General features: G+C 43.2%; 1 protein-coding gene and 5 non-coding genes across 7 annotated transcripts; all 6 read right to left on the bottom strand.

Moving 5' to 3' along the window:
• Positions 1-1,806: 1,806 nt before the first annotated feature.
• On the bottom strand, positions 1,807-10,526 carry EIF4A2 (eukaryotic translation initiation factor 4A2). Of its 2 annotated transcripts, XR_012640944.1 has the most exons (12): positions 10,424-10,526; positions 9,328-9,373; positions 9,106-9,238; positions 8,676-8,815; positions 7,065-7,233; positions 6,510-6,619; positions 5,971-6,114; positions 5,398-5,535; positions 4,889-4,978; positions 4,394-4,473; positions 3,457-3,564; positions 2,499-2,629 (listed from the first exon to the last, which is right to left on the bottom strand). XR_012640944.1 is itself a non-coding variant. In XM_074963481.1 (11 exons), the coding sequence occupies exons 1-11, from the start codon at positions 10,450-10,452 to the stop codon at positions 2,485-2,487; spliced, it is 1,224 nt and encodes a 407-aa protein (XP_074819582.1). In that variant the 5' UTR covers positions 10,453-10,526; the 3' UTR covers positions 1,807-2,484. The 2 variants fall into 2 exon arrangements, 1 of the variants encoding a protein (XP_074819582.1); XM_074963481.1 differs by lacking the exon at positions 3,457-3,564 and having other exon boundaries at positions 1,807-2,629.
• LOC141994280 (small nucleolar RNA SNORA63) lies at positions 5,057-5,184 on the bottom strand. The gene has a single exon (XR_012641070.1). It is a non-coding gene; the product is annotated as a small nucleolar RNA SNORA63 (small nucleolar RNA).
• Positions 5,732-5,912, bottom strand: LOC141994302 (small nucleolar RNA SNORA81). Its single transcript, XR_012641090.1, has one exon. It is a non-coding gene; the product is annotated as a small nucleolar RNA SNORA81 (small nucleolar RNA).
• Positions 6,337-6,463, bottom strand: LOC141994281 (small nucleolar RNA SNORA63). The gene has a single exon (XR_012641071.1). It is a non-coding gene; the product is annotated as a small nucleolar RNA SNORA63 (small nucleolar RNA).
• LOC141994305 (small nucleolar RNA SNORD2) lies at positions 6,713-6,783 on the bottom strand. The gene has a single exon (XR_012641093.1). It is a non-coding gene; the product is annotated as a small nucleolar RNA SNORD2 (small nucleolar RNA).
• LOC141994304 (small nucleolar RNA SNORD2) lies at positions 8,893-8,963 on the bottom strand. Its single transcript, XR_012641092.1, has one exon. It is a non-coding gene; the product is annotated as a small nucleolar RNA SNORD2 (small nucleolar RNA).
• Positions 10,527-20,971: the final 10,445 nt, after the last annotated feature.

The raw sequence follows: 20,971 nt of genomic DNA, 5'->3' as shown, positions 1-20,971 counted from the left end.
GGCTTTTCATTCTCTCATGTGGTTGCTCAGGTGTGCACCTTAGAAGGAACTATCCACAGACCACCTGAATGGAGCTCATGGACACTGGTGGTCTATGGACCACAGTTTGAGTACCTCTGGTCTATGTGAATACCCTTTTAAAAGAATCAAATGAAAGCTTTTCCTTAAGTAGCACTGGGGTGTATACTAAGTCTTTCAATGGTGTACAAAATTTATTCTGGAGTATGGGCTGGATATTTAAAAGTATGTAAGTACCTAAAGATGCAGCTAGGTGACTAATAGGATTTTCAAAAACATTTGGCTCCCATAAAACCTCCCATCAGACTATTTTCAACACAGAGCAAAATTTTGTTGCTACACTACTTTTACATGTAGAATCCTTCCATATTTTGATTTCAGTAGCCAGTCAAATAGGCTTTTGTTTTAAGCTGCTACTTTACCTTACTTGTCTTATCATACACAGTGTTTTAGCTGCTAGTTCCAGGATGGTTGAGACATAAGGGGGATGAGGTAATATCTTCTTAGATCAACTTTTCTGGTGAGATGTGCTTGTGAAGTTATACAGAACTCTTCTGCAGCTAATCACTGCAACACTTGCAAGTTCAATGGCCACATGCCTGAGTCTGCAGCTTCTCACCTTGCTGTATGCTCTTTCCCCTTCCCTGTACAGTTCTACAGCCAGAGGGCCTATATGAGTTCCTGCTTCTTCTAGCAGGTGGAGAGTAAGTTACACATTTACCCAGAAGCAGCCCACAGCTCTTTAAGGGGACTTGAGGCTGTAACAAACCCCAATTCCACAGAAAGGACAACAGCTCTAGGATAATGCCAAACAACTTTGTGGTTTTCATAAAGTGTCACTAGCAATGCAGCAGCAAGGAATAAGATTCCCATATTGTGATTACAATCACCTTGCTTACTGACTGCTCAAGCAGTCATTTGACTATACAGTGCAGTGGTAGAGCAAGTTAGGAGTAATAATGCTAGTTTTATTCAATATGCCTCTTAAAGAAACATTCAAGACAGGTTCTCAAACTTCACTGCAGTACCTTCTGACAAGATAGACCTCAGGACTGGGGAACTGAAGTCTGAGCCCAGCTGCTCTCAGGCAAGGGGGCTGCAATCCTGAGCCCTGCAACTAAGGGCTGAAGTGTCCTCAGCCTTTGGCCCTACAGACCACATAAGGGGTCCAAAAAGGTTGTCATTGCTAGAGACCCATGGTTTACAACATGGGGGCTACACACCAAGATTTCCAAAGGGGTATATACCTCCATTTGCAATTTGGAGGTCCATAAATGAAAGATTTAAAACCACAAGCACTTGTCTGGACTAGGTTTTTTTAGTACCAGTTTTAAATTGTAGCTGCATGTTTGCAAAGCCCTACACTTAACAGATGGCTCTATTACAAGATATTTAAATTTGAGATTAAAAGCCATACCTATGCAAGCTATTTTAGTGTGATGTGCTCTAATAAGCATTTGCAGATGTACAAATTAACTGCATGAGGCAGAGAAGGAAAAGCTTAGGACTTATCCATAGGCAGTGGAGCTCTTCCCCAGTGAAAAAAAAACTCATCTTTAGGATGTCTAGCTACTTACTAGCAAGTGATTTAAAGAAAAGAAAAAGCTTTAACCTGATTCTCAGGCCACTTATGGAGCCCTCTAGTAGCTGCAGAAAGGAAGGTTATGGTAACCAGCATTGGTGATTATACTCAAATGCAAAACTTGGGAGGAGAAATAAGATCAGCCTAACACTAGAAGTCTGATCAAAATGATAGTTACCTCCACTCAATGACAGACACTGACAAACTTTTACACTTTGAAAGTGAATATAGAAGTATTTTATTGAACATTCAAACTTCATTAAGACGTGTGCAATATGGCAATTTTACTGGGTTTAACCCAAACTAAGACAAATAATATGATTGCTTGCTTGCTGGGGCTTAACAGGGTCCAGATCACACTTACCACTAATTAAATACTTTATTGAATAAATACATACCAAACAAAAACACATTTTAATACTCTTTATAAAAAAGTAGATATTTTAAAGGCCTTTCCAATTCAATCTAAAGTATAAGTAAAACATACAATAAATGAAGGTATGCTAGTTTAACATAATTGGCTGATTTTATACAGCACTTATATCTTTTAGTCCATAAGTAAATTATCAAATGATAAAGAACATCTAATACAACCACTTCTACTGAACTAGGAAATAAATTTCTAATTAAGAAAAAATTTACAGACCCCATGACTTTCCACCCAACCCCAACAGTCTAACACTAAAGTGGATAAAGCCAATGGCTTTCCCCACAAGAGCTCACGACAAAATGTCGCTTTGCTTATCAAAAATCTGTATTTCAGATCCGTTATGAGCATCAAGACAAGATTCAATATATCCCCAAAGAAAGAAGCACAATGCACGTTGTGAATCGCCTATTCAGCAACAGCGAGCACTGCATTCAAAAAGCTCTCATCCCAGGGATTAAATGAGATCAGCCACATTCATTGGCATCTCCTCCACTGTAGTATTGTAGAAAGTCTCAATATCCCGAAGAATTCTTTTGTCCTCTTCAGTAACAAAGTTTATAGCCACACCTTTCCTGCCAAAACGACCACCTCGTCCAATTCTGCACAGAACAGAAGACTTTTTTAAAGTGTGTTTTTCTAAACGATACTCTCCTATAGGAATTTGAGAGACATTTTATGGCCAGTATTATATAGGACATCAGACTAGATTATCACAATGGTCCCTTCTGGCCTTATCTGCCAAAGGCCAATTTATCCTTATTTACAGTACTAGATACTACTCAGTGGTATTTAGCTAAGAAAAATGAGCAGTTAGTGCCAACCTTAAGAAATATCCAACCTACAGAGAGCAGTAGAGAAAGATTACTGTTGTGCTGCAAAATAATCTCAGTGTAGCTCTTCTTGGTGTTGTGATATGAAGTGCAAAATCATTTCAACCCACCCACTCTTGCACCTTTGAAAATGGCTAGCAATGAGACTTACATCCAGCCACCCTCATCCATTTCCCAAGCATGGGCAGAGCTTGATCAGCCTAGCACAGGTAAAATGTTCAAGAATGCTAAAAAATATCAAAGTCAGCAACAGATGTACTCCAATTACATTCTGTAATGCAGAACAATAAATGTTCATATTTCATTGTGAAAACAATTTTTAATTTAAGATGCTGTTTTCAGTGGGAAAACTTATCAGTTTGACAAGGAAACCCAACCTAAACATCACTGCTTTTGTATACCAGTTTTAGGTAAGACACTGATTACACCACCACATTAGTTTGAGTGAGTTGACAGCCCACCACAGTTCTGCCTTCCTTCATGAAAAACTGGACAATGTGAAACACCTTTTCTGTAAAAGCTAAAATACACAAGAATGGCTCATGACAAAACTTAAAGTGAATAATCATGACAAAAGAAAACAAATATATAAATACCAACTCGCTCTTTATTCAAACAGTGTGCCGCTTACGAATCCACGTCCTAAATTAGGTCAACGCCGTTTCTGAGCACCATCTTGTGTCATCAACTGCTGCTATCGACTCCTGTATTTTTTTACATCAAGTAACAGAGTACAATTTACTTCATTTAAGGACAAAGCCACTAGAAGTATTTAACTAAAGCTAGGGAAACAAAACTGAAATTGCTACCAGAAAAAAAAAACCACAGAAGAAAGAATCCCACTGTAAGAGGAACCACCAAGAATAAACAATGAAGGCACAAAACATAGCACAATTAGACCTCGGAAGTCAACATATTCTTACTATACCAGCTGAAGTTGCTAATATGGAAGCCTACTAGCTGAACAGCAGCAGCAACTCAGGAAAAATTAGCTATGGCCTAAAGCCGTACGATGTGGTGGACAATCTTTTCTAACTGCAGTGTTCATGCCAAGTCTAGTTCCTGATTTTTGGCAATATCCGAGACTCCACAAGATATACTGCAGGAGGTACTAATTCAGCAGCAGATGCCAACTGGACTACACCTCAGCAATGAATATATCAGGTAACAATGCTAAGACGGACTAAGACATCTAAGTTTTCCCACTGCTTTGTTTCATTGACTAACCAAGAAGCTCTGCCCCTCCCCCATTTCAGAAATGTTGTGGAAACGGCTGTACCAGTCAGTGCTTAGTGTTTGATATTTTAGATAGGTACGCCCTTCTTGGAATGGCTGGATACACACACTATTCCAGTTCTCTTCCCCCCCCCCTCCCCCCACCGAGTGGAATAAGAAAACCCAGAGCAGTGGGTGGGTTTGTCCAAGTTATGCAGATAGAAATATGTACAAAATAGGACGCAAGTTCTTGTGATTTAGTTTGAAGCAGTGAAAAATAGGAGAAACATTCAACGATGTAACACTGCAGCAACTAACCTGTGAATGTAGTTTTCACGATTGGTCGGCAGGTCATAATTTATAACCAACGAAACCTGTTGCACATCAATGCCACGAGCCTGGAAGCCAATACAGACTCTTTAATACAAGCCCACACATTTTAGAGAAAGAAATTTACTCCTTGTTTTGTTGACCACATTATAGTGATGAACTACAACCATGTAGTAGCCCATAGTGGAGTGTAGTCTTTACTCTTCCAAGAGCTTAAGTGGTTCGGTTACAATAACCTTCACCAAGTCAAGAAGCTTTTGGCAGCAAGTGTGAACATGCTAAACTAAAACACTGGGGAGGTGCAGTATTAAGGTAATTGGATGTTGGGGGGCATGGATCAGTGTTCACATCACACTACCAATCAGTACCCGGCCCAAGCTGGGGAAGCTAATGATCCAACCCGTGGACTGAATTCGGTGATGAATTATGGTCACATGCCACCTGAAGCACACTGTGCATATGCTAAGAAGATTGGATAGTTACCAACAAGTCAGTAGTGATCAAGACACGGCTTGATCCTGATCTAAACTCTCTCATGATAACATCTCGTTCCTTCTGGTCCATGTCACCATGCTGGAGAAATCAAAAATGAGAACTTTTTACAATCTCAATATTCCAGAACAGAAAAAAAATCTGTTTTCTTATTTTAACATGTATGAGACCAAGCGTCCCCATCTGCTATGGGATCAAGGCAGGCAGGGATAGTATGAAACATTTTGCTTTGAGCAGGGGGAACGACAATACAGCACTTCACAGCTACATTGTAACTTAACCTGCTTCTTGCTTTAGTTCTAGGCACCAAAACTGGGGCTGTTTAGAGTTTCTGAATCCATCTATTTAAACACTTCTTTAGTGGGAATGATTCTATCATTGCACAACTGAATTGGAGATTTTATATATATATATATATATATATATATAAAAATAAAAAGCAGTCCCTACAAGGTCACAAGCATGAGATGTCTTAGATAAAACGAAGCATCAACTCTCACCAGAGCAGAGACCGTGAAGTCCCTTGCATGCATTTTCTCTGTAAGCCAATCCACTTTTCTCCTTGTATTCAGGAAAATAACAGCCTGTGTAATGGTCAGTGTCTCATACAAGTCACAGAGAGTATCCAGCTTCCATTCCTAAATGAATTTGCATATATTTAGGAAAAAGTGCCAGGTAAATAAATTTGTATTATCTAACAAGTTCAGTTACTAAGAAAAATCTAAATATGGGAGGGCAAGAACTACAAAAAAACCCCATAAAATTAACATTTCAGTATCTAAGATTATGTAGCTACAACATGAAAAATAAGTATTACATGCATGTTTCCATGTAGATTATTGCACCAAATCTTAAGACATAGGACACTGGACATTAAGAAAGAGGTCCACCCAAGTCATTTTGGATCTAGTGCATATTTATTCTTCTTCTTATGTGTACTCTGCTAGCATTACTACAAAAACCAAGGCTCAGCCCTGGTTTCTGTAATTTTAGCACAGTGCTTGAACAAGAAGGTGGAAAGACAAGAGATCTTCTAAATACTTCCAGCCAAAGGAAATAAAGTTAGCACCTACCTCTCTTTCAACATTAATATAGAATTGTTTGATGCCCTCAAGGGTCAATTCTTCTTTCTTCACCAGAATACGTATAGGATCTCTCATGAACTTTTTGGTCACTTCCAAGACATCCATAGGCATTGTGGCTGACAGCAATACAACCTAAGAGATACAATTTTAGAAGCATTTCTTCTCAATTTGTAGTGTAAGAAAAACACCAATAGTCAGGTATTGTACTAACCCTAATGAGACCAACACCACCAACATCCAAGAGAGCAGTTTGTGCAGTGAGCACTCAAAAGCAGAGAGAGACCACAGTTAAATATGATCATCAATTGATAAATATTGAAATTAATCTAACACTGGTAAGTGAAGACAGATTACATGTACGAGACCAAGCGTCCCTGTCTACTGTGGGATCAAGGCAGACAGGAATAGTATGAAACAATTTATTTGAGCAGGGGGAACGACAATACAGCACTTGACAGCTACATTGTAACTTATCCTGCATTTCTAACAAACTATTCATTTTAGTTATAACTAAATTCTGATTTTACCTGAATATTTGTGCTTAACTTTTGAAAAATTTCATAGATTTGATCTTTAAATCCACGGCTCAACATTTCGTCTGCTTCATCCAAGACAAACATCTTGATCCATTTAGGTGCTAGGAGAAAGGGAGAAGTGTTTCATAAACTATGCTAAGGACAACGTTTAGTGTATCTGAAATGGCTGTGAATCACTACCTCATCCTTGACAGGAGTGATCAGTATAAACTTTTATCATCATTTCTAAGTCAGTCCCGAAAGATGGTAAAACATCACTTCACTCTCCTTTAAGTTTCACACCCTGTAAGTTATGTATCTAATGTAAAGTTTCAAACATCCTTAACTTCTCCCCAAACTGGTGAACAGTAGTATTTTAAATGGAATGTTCATGTATATATCTATTGCCTTTAATATGTATTTCTTCCACAATTATTTATTTACTTGGGAAGTTGAAACCCAGAAATTACAAAGCCTGCTTTCTGTATTGTTAATTGAAACCATCAAGAAGCTTCCACCTGTGAACAGACTGGTTGCTGAAGAAATGAAACTAAATTCAGTACTTACAAAGATATCGTCTGTTTAACATATCAAACACCCGACCTGGAGTTCCAACCACAATATGTGGAGCCTCAGCCTGAAGCTTCTGCATCTCATTACGAACATTTGTGCCACCAATACAAGCATGGCAAGTTGCACCCATATAGTCTCCAAGAGCCAAAATTACCTTTTGTATCTAAAATAAAAATCCTTAAGTCAGTACTTCCAGTATATTAACTGGTTTGTTTTTTTCTGAAGTTCCAAAACACTAATTCCTATAATTCACTATTCGGTTCTAAACAAGGACCATGCACTTGTCTGGTATGGAAACTGGGTCAAAGTCACTGCTAATCTCCCCAAAATTTAAAAAATATTCACTAAAGAGCAAAGCCCACCAATGGCATCAACATAGTAATTTCTTGGGTTGGACTTATTTAAGCTAGTTCTTTCTTCTTACCAACAGAAGAGTCAGTCCCATTATCAAATGAATCCTAGATCTTTTCCTTAAGCTATCTTAAGGAATTTTCCTTTAGACGCCAAACTGCAAAGCGCCAACAGAATTGAGGAAACTATCACTGGTGTTGTGCACTAGCAGAACAGCTTGCAAATAGTTATGATATTTTGTTCTCAGGCATTCAGAGTACACAACTATGCAGTAAACGCAGTTTTATTAGGCAAGACTCAATCATCCTCAGTGTTAAGGCAAAATGATGTACATAGCATCACCTGCAAAAATACCCCATTCTGTTCCCAGTGAAGTCTCACTTTGCCACTGCCTTCACTGAGAGTAGAAATATGATTAGTAAACAATCTAATGAGAGATCCACTAACCTAGGACTGATCTAATACCACAATTTTTCCTAGATTCCAAACCCAAAATACCTTTATAACAGTCAAAATACCAAAAGGGATCATCTTTGGGCAACTACCTCCAAGCACAGTTGACTAATCTTTAGTCTGAGGCAGTAAAAATATTCTCACTTAAGAGTGCTAAGCAAATTTTATATTGTATAAAACCAAACTGCAAGACATTTTATAAGTTTGATATCTACACTTTCACTTATCACATCATTAAACCTTAAATCAATGGCCTCTTAGAGCCACTTTAACAGTACAGGATTCAATGTAGTCTGGATCTCCATTTTAAGCAGAATAAAGTACTGAACCTTTTGAGGGTGAAGTAAACATGCAACATAGCATGGGTCAGATAAATACACAAGACAATGAACTGATCACATGTGCACTGCAGTTTTCATGTTGCACAACTGCACACCAAGTTGTTTTCAACAAGTGCATTTTGTTTCCACTCAGAACATACTGTTTTAATATCATATCATTTTTAAGATTTCACCATTTGCTGGGAGATGCCCTTTCAGAACTACACAGCATATTAGCTGTTACCTGCACCTTATCCGAGCATCACCTCCAAACAAGTCACATCTGAACTCCCTTCATGTGGGTAGGGAAAACCTAAAAACAGAAGCTATTCCGTTTCCCCATTACACTCAAAGTGGCAAGGATTCTGAATGGATATTAGTTACAGACCTCTTTAAAAAGTCTGTTAACTGTCCTACACAGTTGTGAAACCTGAAACCTATGCAATGTGCAAGCAGCTTTTTTTAACTACACTATCAATACCTGTTGAGCCAGTTCTCTGGTAGGGGCCAATACTAGTGCTTGGGTCTCCTTGAGATCAATCTCCAATTGCTGCAGGATGGAAATAGCAAATGTGGCTGTCTTGCCAGTACCTGACTGAGCTTGAGCAATCACATCATACCCTAAAAAAAGTAGCATATATATTTACTGCTCCCACACAAGTCATTCATATTTAGATTAATTCTAGTCTTTTTTAAATAAGTGATCAGCAATTAAGAGCTCTCTCCATTTCAGGTCAGTCCCGAAAGATGATATACCATCATCTCACTTGTTCAAGCAAGGATTAAAAATGTGCTATCACCACACTTTAAAAATAACTACTTAGTACATACATTTATAAAGATCTCTTTTCTAGTTAACTTGTGTTGTCACCATTAGCAGACAGATGCACCAGACTTTTGTGCTTGCCTACCTTTGATACATGGAATAATAGCTCTCTGTTGAATAGCTGAAGGCTTCTCAAAACCATAAGCATAAATACCCCTGAGAAGGGATTCTTTTAAATTCATATCATCAAAATTGTCAACAATTTCATTCCAATTACTCTGTAAGAAGGAAACAAAAGGCAGGTTATTACACAGATTACTTACCTCCATACTTGGTTTGAGTCTAAAAGATTTATGCATTTGCTCACCTCAATGATACCATCAGGGTCCATTCCCTCTGGGCCGCCATGGTCTCTGTTGCCAAGAAAAAAAAAAAAAAAACAGGCTGTTAATACTCTTTGCAACTAACAACTTGCATGTAGAACAGGACCTCAGTATCTTGGATATCATTAGCATGGCCCACACCAAATTGGAACTTGAACCAGTGATGGATTACTCTAGCAAATACTTTGGTATTTTCCCAGCATAAGAACTAGTCTCCCCTCCTCATTCGCATAGAGGCCATTACTCCAACTTTCTCTGCCAGGCTCAGTCACCATTCATAACGTCTCTACCGTGCAGCAGACCCCGGAGCAAACTACAGGTGGCAGCACAGCACGCTTCCCCGCAGCAATGCGGAGACAGCAGGCCTCAACATGCAGCACTTCCTCCGCCACAAGCATAGGCACAGGGCAGAGACCACAGCTCCCAGAATGCAGCACGCCCCCAGCAGCAAAAAAAAAAAAGGCTCAAAATGCGTTGCCTGCTGGGCTGCTGTAGCCCCCACCGGGGAGAAAGCGGAAGAGCTGCCCCCTGTGGACCACCTCGTCCGCAGCGCCGGGAGTGAAGCGTTTTCCCCAGCTTCTATGCGGCGCGCCCCTCCCCCCTCAGCCAGGTCGAGCAAACTCTCGCGAGAGCTCTCCCCCCCACCCCCGAGATTGCGCATATCGGAGACGCTAAACAAGCGGAGGAACGCGCCCGGCGAGCGCCGCGCCGCGCCCCTCCCGCTCTGCGTGAGAATGGACTCGCCCGAAGCCGGTCTCATGAAGGGCCGGAGTGAACCAACGGGGCGGGGACGCCGGGGTTAAAAGATGAAGCGTCATGGCCGGCTCCTCTCGGAGCGAAATCATGCTGGGCCACACGGGTGGTTGGGGGAGGGGGGGGTCCCCGAAACGGACCAGCTGCGGGAAGCACTGGCCTACAAGGGGACAACTGGACTGAACCATCTGGGATGGTACTTCCCACCAACGGCGAGGAGCCGGCAGCACACGCGCTTCCCCCACCCCCGCGTTAATCTCGCTGCCCTTTAAAATCGCCTTAGGAGGGGAAAAAAAGCCACGAAGGCCCCGACTAGTCCCCCAATACCTGCTGTAATCCGTCGAGCCACCTGACATGTTCCGGTCTCCAGTCCCTACTTCTGTTCTGTCCTCAACTGAAAAGGCAGCGCCTCCGCCGCGCCTGGTTTATATAGCCATCCTGCCGCCGGGACTCATTCCGCCTTTCGCCGCGGAGGGATCTGTATATGGCCACACAGTCCGAGCCACAAATGTGCCCCGTTTAGGACTCGCCGGTGTCACGGATGTCCCCACTCAACCTGGGTATGATATTTCCCGTGGGGTTCGTACGGCTGCAAGGGCCAGCAGAGTGGGGCGTAGTTTGGAACTATTTTGTGTGCCGCGAAGGCGGAAGGATATTGCAGCAGTTGGAAAGTGACAGTGCCCTCGCTCCTTCCTTTTCCTGCTCGCGCCCCCACCACTCGCACACGGGGTTTCCCTGGCCGGCCCCTGCTGCAGAGTGCTGGCAGAGACTCAGCTCGGGATGGGGCGGGGGGGAAGGGGAGCTCGGCGAGGGGCTAGAGGAGGGGAAAGGGCAGCTGAGGCCCGAGGAAGGGGCATCGAAAGAGAGGAGGGAAGCGGGGGTGGGGGAAGCTGAGGGGATGGGAGAAAAGGGGGCATCAGGTGAGGATGGTTAAGGGATCAAAGCCTGAGCATCAGCTGTGAGGAAGGCAGGGTTATCACATGGCAGGATTTTATCACCAGTCTTGCCGTGTTGGTGTCAAACCCAGGCTCCAGGAGTCATGGGATTATGTGAGACTCTCTGCACGCACGCACGCGTGCACACACACACACACAGCTTCTAGCTCTTGTGTTGTGGGGACAAAGCTGGAAAACCGCCCTCTGAAAGTCTCCAAAACAAGACTGGCAGTAAAAGAACTGCAAATAGAGTCAAAAGAAAAAACCCTTTGGTGATTTTTAAATCAACCTTGTGATTTTGGAAGTGTGGGGGGAGGTGATTCAGAGTTTTGAATGTCTGGAGTAGGCAATACTGGAGAGGGACCAGGGGAAGGAGAAGGTGTGGTGCTCTGGAGAAAGGGACGTCTGGAAGCAGCTCAGGGAACAGGTACCAGGGATGCAGGAGTGAGGTGGAATAGGGGAGAAGATGGAATCTAGGGGAGACAGTTGCAGATAGGGAGATGTTGCTGGCTATATTGTTTGGCTGGATGGTGATTTCTACCGCCATACCTCTGTTTAATTCATGTGCTCAGATACCGTGGTGATGGGTGCTGTATAAAAACCCGAAAAGGTTAAATACATTAGCTTCAAACACTGTTTTACTGGTGGGCAGCATCGAGATTTATGTTTGGTTGATTGTTTTTGGGGTAGCAGAAACTGGTGACAGGATTGTAAAGGAGAGTTAAAACGTAGGTAATGTATTCTAGATCAGTTCTTCTCAACCAGGGGTCCGAGGCTTCCAGGGGGGCCGCGAGTAGGTTTCAGGGGGGCCGCCAAGTATGGCCAGCATTAGACTTGCTGGGGCCCAGGGTAGATATCTAAAGCCCCACCATATGGGGCTGAAGTGTGGGCCCTGAGCCCTGCCACCTGGGGCTGAAGCCAAAGCCTGAGCAATATAGTTTCGCGTGGGCCCCGTGGTATGAGGCACCAGACAATTGCTCTGCTTCTATCCCCTAACTCCGGCCCTGGCTTTTGTACGCAGAAAACCAGTTATTGTGGCACAGGTGGGCCGTGGAATTTTTATGGCATGTTGAGGGGGGCTCAGAAAGAAAAAGGTTGAGAGCCCCTGTTCTAGATGAAGGTTTATTTGTGTGGGAGTTAATCCGTACTGTTGCTAGGATTGCTGCAGATTTGTTCGTATGTGATGGAAACGTTGTGACAGATTGCAATTGACAGTCTGACAATGTGAATACTAAATTGTGTCAGGAAATATTGTTTTGATTATACAAACTAAAATAAAACAAGATAATACATTAAATAAATTTTTTTTATTGTGCAAGCTAGATCAAGATGGTCAATGGTATTATGCTAGTTTAGGGGTTCTCAAACGGGGTCGCAGTGTGGGGTGTCATGAGCTGTCAGCCTCCACCCCAAAGCCTGTTTCACCTCCAATATTTATAGAGTTAAATATAAAAAAAATGTGTTTTTTAATTTATAAGGGGGGTCACGCTCCTAGGCTTGTTGTTTGAAAGGTGTCCCAACACAAAAGTTTGAGAATCATTGTGCTAGTTCAGGGGCTAGCTGTGCTAGATCATGGGGAACCGTGGCCAATGGGAGCTTCAGGGGAGGTACCTGCAGGTGAGGGCAGGGCATGGAGCCCTCTGCCCCTCCCCCCCGGGGTCGCAGGAATGTGGTGCCAGCCGCTTCCGGGAGCGGCGCGGGGCCAGGGCAGGCAGGGAGCCTGCCTTAGCCCTGCTGCGTGCCTCTGCCATGCTGGAGCCGCTCCAGGTAAGTGGCACTGGGCCAGAGCCTGCTCCCTGAACTCCTCCTGCACCCCAACCCCCTGCCTCGAGCTCCCTCCTGCACCCCAATTCCTGCCCTGAGCCCCCTGTTGCACCCCATACCCTTCCTGCACCTCAGCCCCCTGCTACACTCCTCACCTCTCCTGCACCCCAACACCCTGCCCTGAGCCCCCTCCTGCACCCCAACTGCTTGCCCTGAGCCCCTTCCCACACCTCACACTCCCTCCTGCACCCCAGCCCCCTGCCCCAGCCCTGCATTCATGGCCCTGCATGCAATTTCCCCACCCAGATGTTGCCCGCAGGCCAAAAAGTTTACCCACCCCTGTACTAGGTGCTTTCATGCCAATAAAAAAGGAAAAGTATTGCTGCATTTACTACACTTATCAGGTTTATTATAATTGTTTCATACTATTACTAGTGTATACAAATGATATAACATACTCATCCCATTTGTGTTCACTTGAGGAGGGAGAGGGGGGGTTGAGTGTGGCAATTTGAGAATTTGTCTCCATAGTGAACACGTGCACAAATGCAGGTGAAGTTTTGAAAATCCAGCCTTCTCCCTCTCCAAATATTATTAAAACAAGACACTCCATTGCATGTGGAAGTATTTCTTTACGCAACACACAGTCAGCCTGTGGAACTCTTTGCCAGAGGATGTTGTGAAGGCCAAGACTATAAACATAAGTAAGTACTTCTTCATACAACGCACAGTCAACCTGCGGAGCTTGTTGCCAGGGGATGTTGTGAAAGCCAAAAGCACAACTGGGTTTAAAAAAAATAATTAGATAAGTTCGTGGAGGATAGGTCTATCAGTGGCTATTAGCCAGGCTGAGCAGGGGTGCAAAACCATGCTCTGACGTGTCCCTAGCCTCTGTTTGCCAGAAGCTGGGAATGGACAAAAGGGGGTGATCACTTAATGATTATTAAGGCTATGTTTTAGTCACGGGTATTTTTAATAAAAGTCATGGACAGGTCACCGGCTGTAAACAAAAATTCACGGGCCAGTGACCTGTCCATGACTTTTACTAAAAATACCCGCCCTGGCTAAAACTTGAGTGGGGGTTGCGGGTGCTCTGGGGAGGGCGGTCCATGGTTGCTGCAGGTGCTGGGGGATGTGCCCCAGGACACCCGCTGGTATTGGTGGTGGGGAGAGTTGGCGTGGCTGGCAGGGACTTCCTACCCAACTCTGCCTCCCTGCAGCTCCTAGGTGGCGGAGGCAGGGGCCAGGGCAGGGGCTCTGCTGCTCCTGCCACGAGCGCTGGCTGCTGCAGTTCCCATTGGCTGGGAACCGCAGCCAATGGGAGCTGCGGGGGCGGGGCCTGTGGGCGCAGGCAGTGCATGATGTGGAGACCCCCCCACCCCTCTGCCGCCTAGGAGCTGCAGGGGGTCCATGCCAGTGGGAGCTAGGGAGCCCCCCACCCTGAGGTAAGTGCTCCCCAACCCCCTGCCCCTAGCCCTGAGCCCCCTCCCACACACCCAAACTGCTGCTGCTGGCCAGTCACTGCAAAAGTCACGGAGGTAACGGAAAGTCACGGAATCCATGACTTCTGTGACCAACTCGCAGCCTTAATGATTACCTGTTCTGTTCATTCCCTCTGAAGCACTTGGCATTGGCCACTGTCAGAAGACACAATACTGGACTAGATGGACCATTGATCTGATCCAGTATGGTCCTTCTCATGTGCTTCTGCCCCAGGGAGAGGATGAGAGAACAAACAATGCGATATACTGGAAGGTGCTCAGATACGATGATGATGAGTGCACAAAAATACAGTGTTGCCCCTTTTTGACCTGAGGAGGTATTCAAAGTTTGGGGTCCTGAGGATGTCCCAGTTGAGGGAGAAATTGATTGAGTCTCATATTTTCTTTGATGCAATCTTGTTTATTTACAAGTAGGGCTGTCGATTAATCGCAGTTAACTAATGCTATTAACTAAAAAAATTAATCATGATTAATCGCAGTTTTAATCACAGTGTTAAACAATAGAATACCAGTTGAAATTTATTAAATATTTTTGGATGTTTTTCAACATTTTCAAACATTGATTTCAGTCACAACACAGAATACAAAGTGCTCACTTTTTATTATTATTTTCGATCACAAATATTTGCTCTGGAAAAATGATAAACAAAAGAAATAGTATTTTTCAATTCATCTCATACAAGTACTGTAGTGCAATTTTTTTATTGTGAAAGTGCAACTTAAAAATGTAGATTTTTTTTGTTACATAACAGTACTCAAAAACAAAACTATTTATTACTCAAAAACAAAACTATAAGCCTACAATTCACTCAGTCCTACTTCTTGTTCAGCCAATCACTAAGATAAACAAGTTAGTTTACATTTATGAGAGATAATGCTGCCCGCTTATGTACAATGTCACCTGAAAGTTAGAACAGGCCTTCACATGGCACTTTTGTAACCGGCATTACAAGGTATTTACATGCCAGATATGCTAACCATATGTATGCCCCTTCATGCTTCGGCCACCGTTCCAGAGGACATGCTTCCACGCTGATAACGCTCGTTAATAAAATAATGCATTAATTAAATTTGTGACTGAATTCCTTGGGGGGAGAATTGTATGTCTCCTACTTTGTTTTACCCGCATTCTGCCATATATTTCATGTTATAGCAGTCTCGGATGATGACCAAGCACATATCGTTCGTTTTAAGAACACTTTCACTGCAGATTTGACAAAGCGCAAAGAAGGTACCAATGTGAGATTTCTAAAGATAGCTACAGCACTCGACCCAAGGTTTAAGAATCTGAAGTGCCTTCCAAAATCTGAGAGGGATGAGGTGTGGCGCATGCTTTCAGAAGTCTTAAAAGAGCAACACTCTGATGCAGAAACTAGAGAACCCGAACCACCAAAAAAGAAAATCAACCTTTTGCTGGTGGCATCTGACTCAGATGATGAAAATGAACATGCATCGGTCCGCACAGCTTTGGATTGTTATCAAGCAGAATCTGTCATCGGCATGGACGTATGTCCTCTGGAATGGTTGTTGAAGCATGAGGGGTGTTAAGAATCTTTAGCACATCTGGCACGTAAATATCTTGCGACACGGACTACAACAGTGCCATGCGAACGCCTGTTCTCATTTTCAGGTGACATTGTAAACAAGCCGGCAGCATTATCTTCTGCAAACGTAAGCAAACTTGTTTGTCTGTGCGATTGGCTGACCAAGAAGTAGGGCTGAGTGGATTTGTAGGCTCTAAAGTTTTACATAGTTTTATTTTTTAACACAGTTTTTTTGTACATAATTCTACATTTGTAAGATCCACTTTCATGATAAAGAGATTGCACTACAGTACTTGCATTAGGTGAATTGAAAAATACTATTTCTTTTTTACAGTGCAAATATTTGTAATTAAGAATAAAGTGAGCACTGTACACTTTGTATTCTGTGTTGTAATTGAAATCAATACATTAAAAATGTAGAAAACACCCAAAAATATTTAAATAAACCATATTCCATTAACGTTTAACAGGGTGGGGCTGTTGTGTTAGGCAGGCTGCTGGGGTTAGAGTGCTGAATCAGGGTTACACAGCGCACACACACACTCAGGAAACTGAATGCTTGTCTGCTGGCTGTTGGTGTCCGGGCTACAGCATCAGAGCATTTAAGGCACACAAGGTTACAGGACAGATGATGACAACCTCTCACTGGTCTTGGTTGAACCCTAAAACATTCCACAGACACAATTAGATTTGTAGTTAGAGCTAATGGACTGTTAGAGAAAGCTAAAAAATGCTGAATATGCAATTTTTTTCAGTTTAATTAGACAAATCCAAATATACAGACTGTACATTTATGATGTAAGGAAACCACAAAACTGTATATTTTAATGTTATAATCAGGGCTTAAAAATCCATAGGCCCATGGTAAGTGAGAAGATTTCCCTGGCAGGTGGGAGGAGCAAGGAACTAAGTCATCATTTTCTGCAGAATTTAATTTGTAATTAAAAAAATATATATATGTTTCCAGCTAATAATCAGAGCCTCTGTGTCTGCCTCTACCTCAGAGATTACTATGTCTTTAAACTTTCCAGGTAGCTAAACTTCTTTGAAAGCTCATGCACTGGCTATATTTGGAAAAATAGGTGTAAATAAGCAAAGTTATTAATTTTGAATATGGATAGTTATGGACCCAGTTTTGCTCCCATTAGTGCACTGGACCCAATCCTCTTCCCACTGATGTCAAAAGGTGGTTTTTTGCTAATGATTTCAGGGAGAGCAGGATTTGGCAGAATGGCTCTAACATGCAGACCCACACACATTAACTATTTAGATGACTTTTGATTTATGATATGATTTGGTGATTATTTCTCATTTGAACTGAGCACCACTGGGCTCAACTGCCTTTTGGCACATTAGTGGGATAGAGGGTCCCTGTAGACTGCAAGCAACCACAAGCATAAGATGCATGCTGCCATTGTTCTTGGCATGCATAACCCTTGGAAGATCTGGGTCTCAAGTTATTTTGCAGAAGCCCAGCTCTTTTCAGCAAAATCCTAAAACTAAGGAGTTTGTGAGGGCTTCCAAAGAATGAAGACAGGCTTTCTCACTCCATCACGTTGGATGGTCACTGCTATCCACAGATGTGTCCTGAGCTTTTTATGATGGGGCTACAAAATTAGGTTTATAAAACAAACTCTCAGTTCCCTTCTCAAAGGAATCCTCTTTATCAGAAAGATACGTAGAAGGGAATCCAATCCCTCCTTCCAAAAAAGCCACTGTCTTCATTTTGTGAAATGAAAGGAGGAAGAGACTCTATTTCCATTACTTCCAAATTAATAAAAAAATAGGAGATTCTTAAGCCATTCTGCATCTCTGGCAGATAAACCACTATCTGGTCAAAGAAAGTTCAGGATTGTCACTTTGGTAGCCATTATGTCTCTTCTAGAGAAAGGTAACTGACAATGCACTATGGAACTTGTGGACATTAAGAGCATGTTTGAGCAGCTTCTCTAGTTGTAGGGGGAACAGCACAGCCAATTTCTCTTTTTTTCTGACATCTGATCTGAATATTTTAAAAAATGCTTGGCAGCAGTTATGGCTTGCCTGGGATTATATGTATTTATTCTTCTATTTGGATAAATAACTGGTCAGTTATCACATAGAAAGGTGCCAAAGGGTCAGTTTTTGTCACCAGAGTCTTAGACTCCCATTGGGATTTATTATTAACTCTGTAGAATTCTTAACTATCCCTACTAGACAACTTTAAACATTAATAACCTTCCAGACCTCACTCATCTCAAAGGCTCCTGCCTCGGGACAGGATGCAAGACCTCACCAGGCAAAAGAGCCACCAAGTAACAGTTTTGTCTGTGCTACCAATGTTAAGTCTCCTGGCCACAATTGTATTTGTAGTCACAGAGGATGTCTCCCCATCAGATAATCTTGGCGGACCTGAGATCACAGTGAAAATGGGCAATACAAGTTGCTATTTATTACCTCTGGATGACAGATGGACTAGGTGACTTGGCAGCAGTTTAGTATTGGACTTCCAGTCATTTACTCGTTCAAGTTGAAGTAACTAACAAAGCATCTAAAGCAAGGAATGGAACTCAACATCTACAGAGGTTGGTTTCTTGAAGAACAACAACTGCGCATCAGTAGTCAGACTACCAACTTGCCCCTGGAGAAGCCTCTCTGGTCTTTTTCCCTTTTGCCTTCTCAACCTTCTTTTCAGGCTGTTTCGCAGAGAAAAGGTACTTCCCACTTCCTCTCCTCTCCTCTCCTCTCCTCTCCCCTCCCTGGTTGGACTCACCCAGCACTTTATGGAGACAAACCCTGCTCTCCCTTATCTGGGCTTTATTTCTATTTAGGCCTGGCCTACCCTCCAGGTGCACCCAGGACTGGTTAATTGCTTTCTCAGGCCCCTATTAACCCTTTTGCAACCTGTGTGGGGAAAAAATCCATCACACAAACTCAATATAGTAGTTTGGCCAAATTCTCTGCTAGAGTAACCTTGGTGCAGTTTCATTGAAATCACAATGGAAACAAATTAAATAATAACAACTTACACATGAACTGCACCTCTGCTTCTTCACTGTTGCAGTCCAACTTTAAGCCTCACTCCTATGGGATACATTCAGCAATGATTTTAGTATATCACGAGCTACCTTTGTCTATAATCTATTTGGTCTATTTGAAGTAGGTCAGTATCTTACAGCCCTGTCATTCTGTGTTGACAGGACTTTACACTTTTTGAAACCCCAACTTTTGTAGTTCCTTGCCCTTGCATGGGCCTCAGGCATTGGAGACAACTCAGTCTCTCCCGTTCTATGCCTGTACACAACAGTTTAGTCTCCTGAAGACTGAAATACCCAAGTGTGAGGAAGTGGGAATTTTCTGTAATATTTTTATGAATCCTGGGTGTGCTTTTGTTTTCCCTATATGCTACATTGTTACCCAGAGTTGGGAAAGGGACTGGGACTGTTTGCTCTCAGGGCAGGCTAAGAGACATGGATATGGGTATCACCTGGTTGTGTGAGCATTAGTCCCCATTCAGTGTAGCCCCTGAGAAGACAATGGCAAATACAGTCACCAGACCATTGATACCTAGCAACCAACGACCCAGAGTGATATGGATTTCCCTGCCTCACCACAGGCTTGAGAACAAAGGACTGGAGAGGTGTGAGGTAGGGAATAAGAGTTGGCTGCTGGAAGGAGTTAGGGCTCGCACCTGCGAACTGACCAAAGATGTCAGACTAAGAGATAGACAGTGCTTGAACAATGGGGTTCACTACAGCTGGGCTGGGCTCTGGGCTAACCACGATGGTCTATGCCAGTGGTCCCCAACCTTTCTGTGGCCAAGAGCACATTCATGCCTGCAGAAGAGTGGGCGGGCAGCGACGCTTCTCAGCGGTATTTCGGTGGCGACGCTTCTCCGCTGGAAGCGCTCAGCTGCGGCATTTCGGTGGCAGGTTCTCCAGCGGATGCACTCCTCTCCTCTTGGTTCCTTGGTGCCAGCCCTGACAGCGGGCGCACATAAATGCCCCGGCGGGTGCCATGGCGCCCGCAGGCACTGCATTGGGGACTGCTGGTCTATGCTTTAAACTTCATTTCTCTGTGCTAACCTAAGGACTTCTTTGCTGAGTTCCAGATGACTAAGAAACCCAACTGTTTTGACAATGCTGTTAGTGTCGCTGTAAACGCTTGCTGAGGTGTATTAATTGCTGAAGCATGCACAAGTCTCCACCAAGAGTCTGTCTCAATTGGATTCACTGAATAGAGCTCATGGTGTGAAGCAGAAGTGCTGAAGAGGTCCAGTCTAAGGAGACAGTGAAGCTGCATGTCTTACCCTAGAGGAAGAATGAGATCCCTAGGGGGTCTGGCACATTGAAGGGGTTCCTTCCAGAGGATGTTCCAAAGCTGGAGGCGTAGTACTGGTCGTGTGGATCTGTGACACCAAGGCAACTGGTGAAATTTAATGGCCTCTGATATATAAAGCAGGTCAGACGAGATGATTTATTGGTCCTTTGCGGCCTTAAACTCTATGAAACTGAAATCCTTAGTTCAGTGGGGTCCTGAACAAGTTAATGAGAGCTCTTTGGTTTCAGCTCATTGAGTAGTTATGCTTTAGACTTAATAGTTAACATCTTCAAATGCAACTAAGTGATTTAGGAGCCCGCCTAAGCAAAAATCAATGTGATTTAGGCTCCTAAATCACATAGGTACTTTTGAAAATTTTACCTAATATCTATTCCAATTTATATTAGATATTTGGAATATTCCAAGAGCCTTTCTCAAGGCACTGGGCCTCACATTAACAGATCTGTCATAGTGCCAGCCTTCTTCCCACATCCACATCCCAATCCAGTCAGGCTGTCCTGCCTTCATAGACTCATAGACTTTAAGGCCAAAAAGGACCATCATGATCATCTAGTCTGACCTCCTGCATGTTGCAGGCCACAGATCCTCACCCACCCACTCCTGTAATAAACCCATAATCTCTGGCTGAGTTACTGAATTCCGCAAATCATAATATAAATACTTCAAGGTACAGAGAATCCACCATTTACTTTACTTTACACATACAAGTGATCCATGCTCCATGCTGCAAAGGAAGGCAACCCCCTTCCCATGTCCCCCCCTCCCCAGGGTCTCTGCCAATCTGACCTGGGAGGAAAAATTCCTTCCGAC

This window comes from Natator depressus, chromosome 9 (genome assembly GCF_965152275.1).
Source record: "Natator depressus isolate rNatDep1 chromosome 9, rNatDep2.hap1, whole genome shotgun sequence".
In the NCBI taxonomy this organism is placed as follows: Eukaryota; Metazoa; Chordata; order Testudines; family Cheloniidae; genus Natator; species Natator depressus.
This window is presented reverse-complemented; position numbering and strand designations above follow the sequence as displayed.

What these genes read in the sequence shown, in the direction of transcription:
- EIF4A2 (XM_074963481.1), bottom strand. Translation starts at nt 10,452, where the DNA reads ATGTCAGGTGGCTCGACGGATTACAGCAG. An exon ending in ACCCTGATGGTATCATTGAG is followed by an intron (nt 9,239 to 9,327) that starts GTGAGCAAATGC and finishes TCCTTCTTACAG; the next exon opens with AGTAATTGGAATGAAATTGT. An exon ending in TATTATTCCATGTATCAAAG is followed by an intron (nt 8,816 to 9,105) that starts GTAGGCAAGCAC and finishes TACTTTTTTTAG; the next exon opens with GGTATGATGTGATTGCTCAA.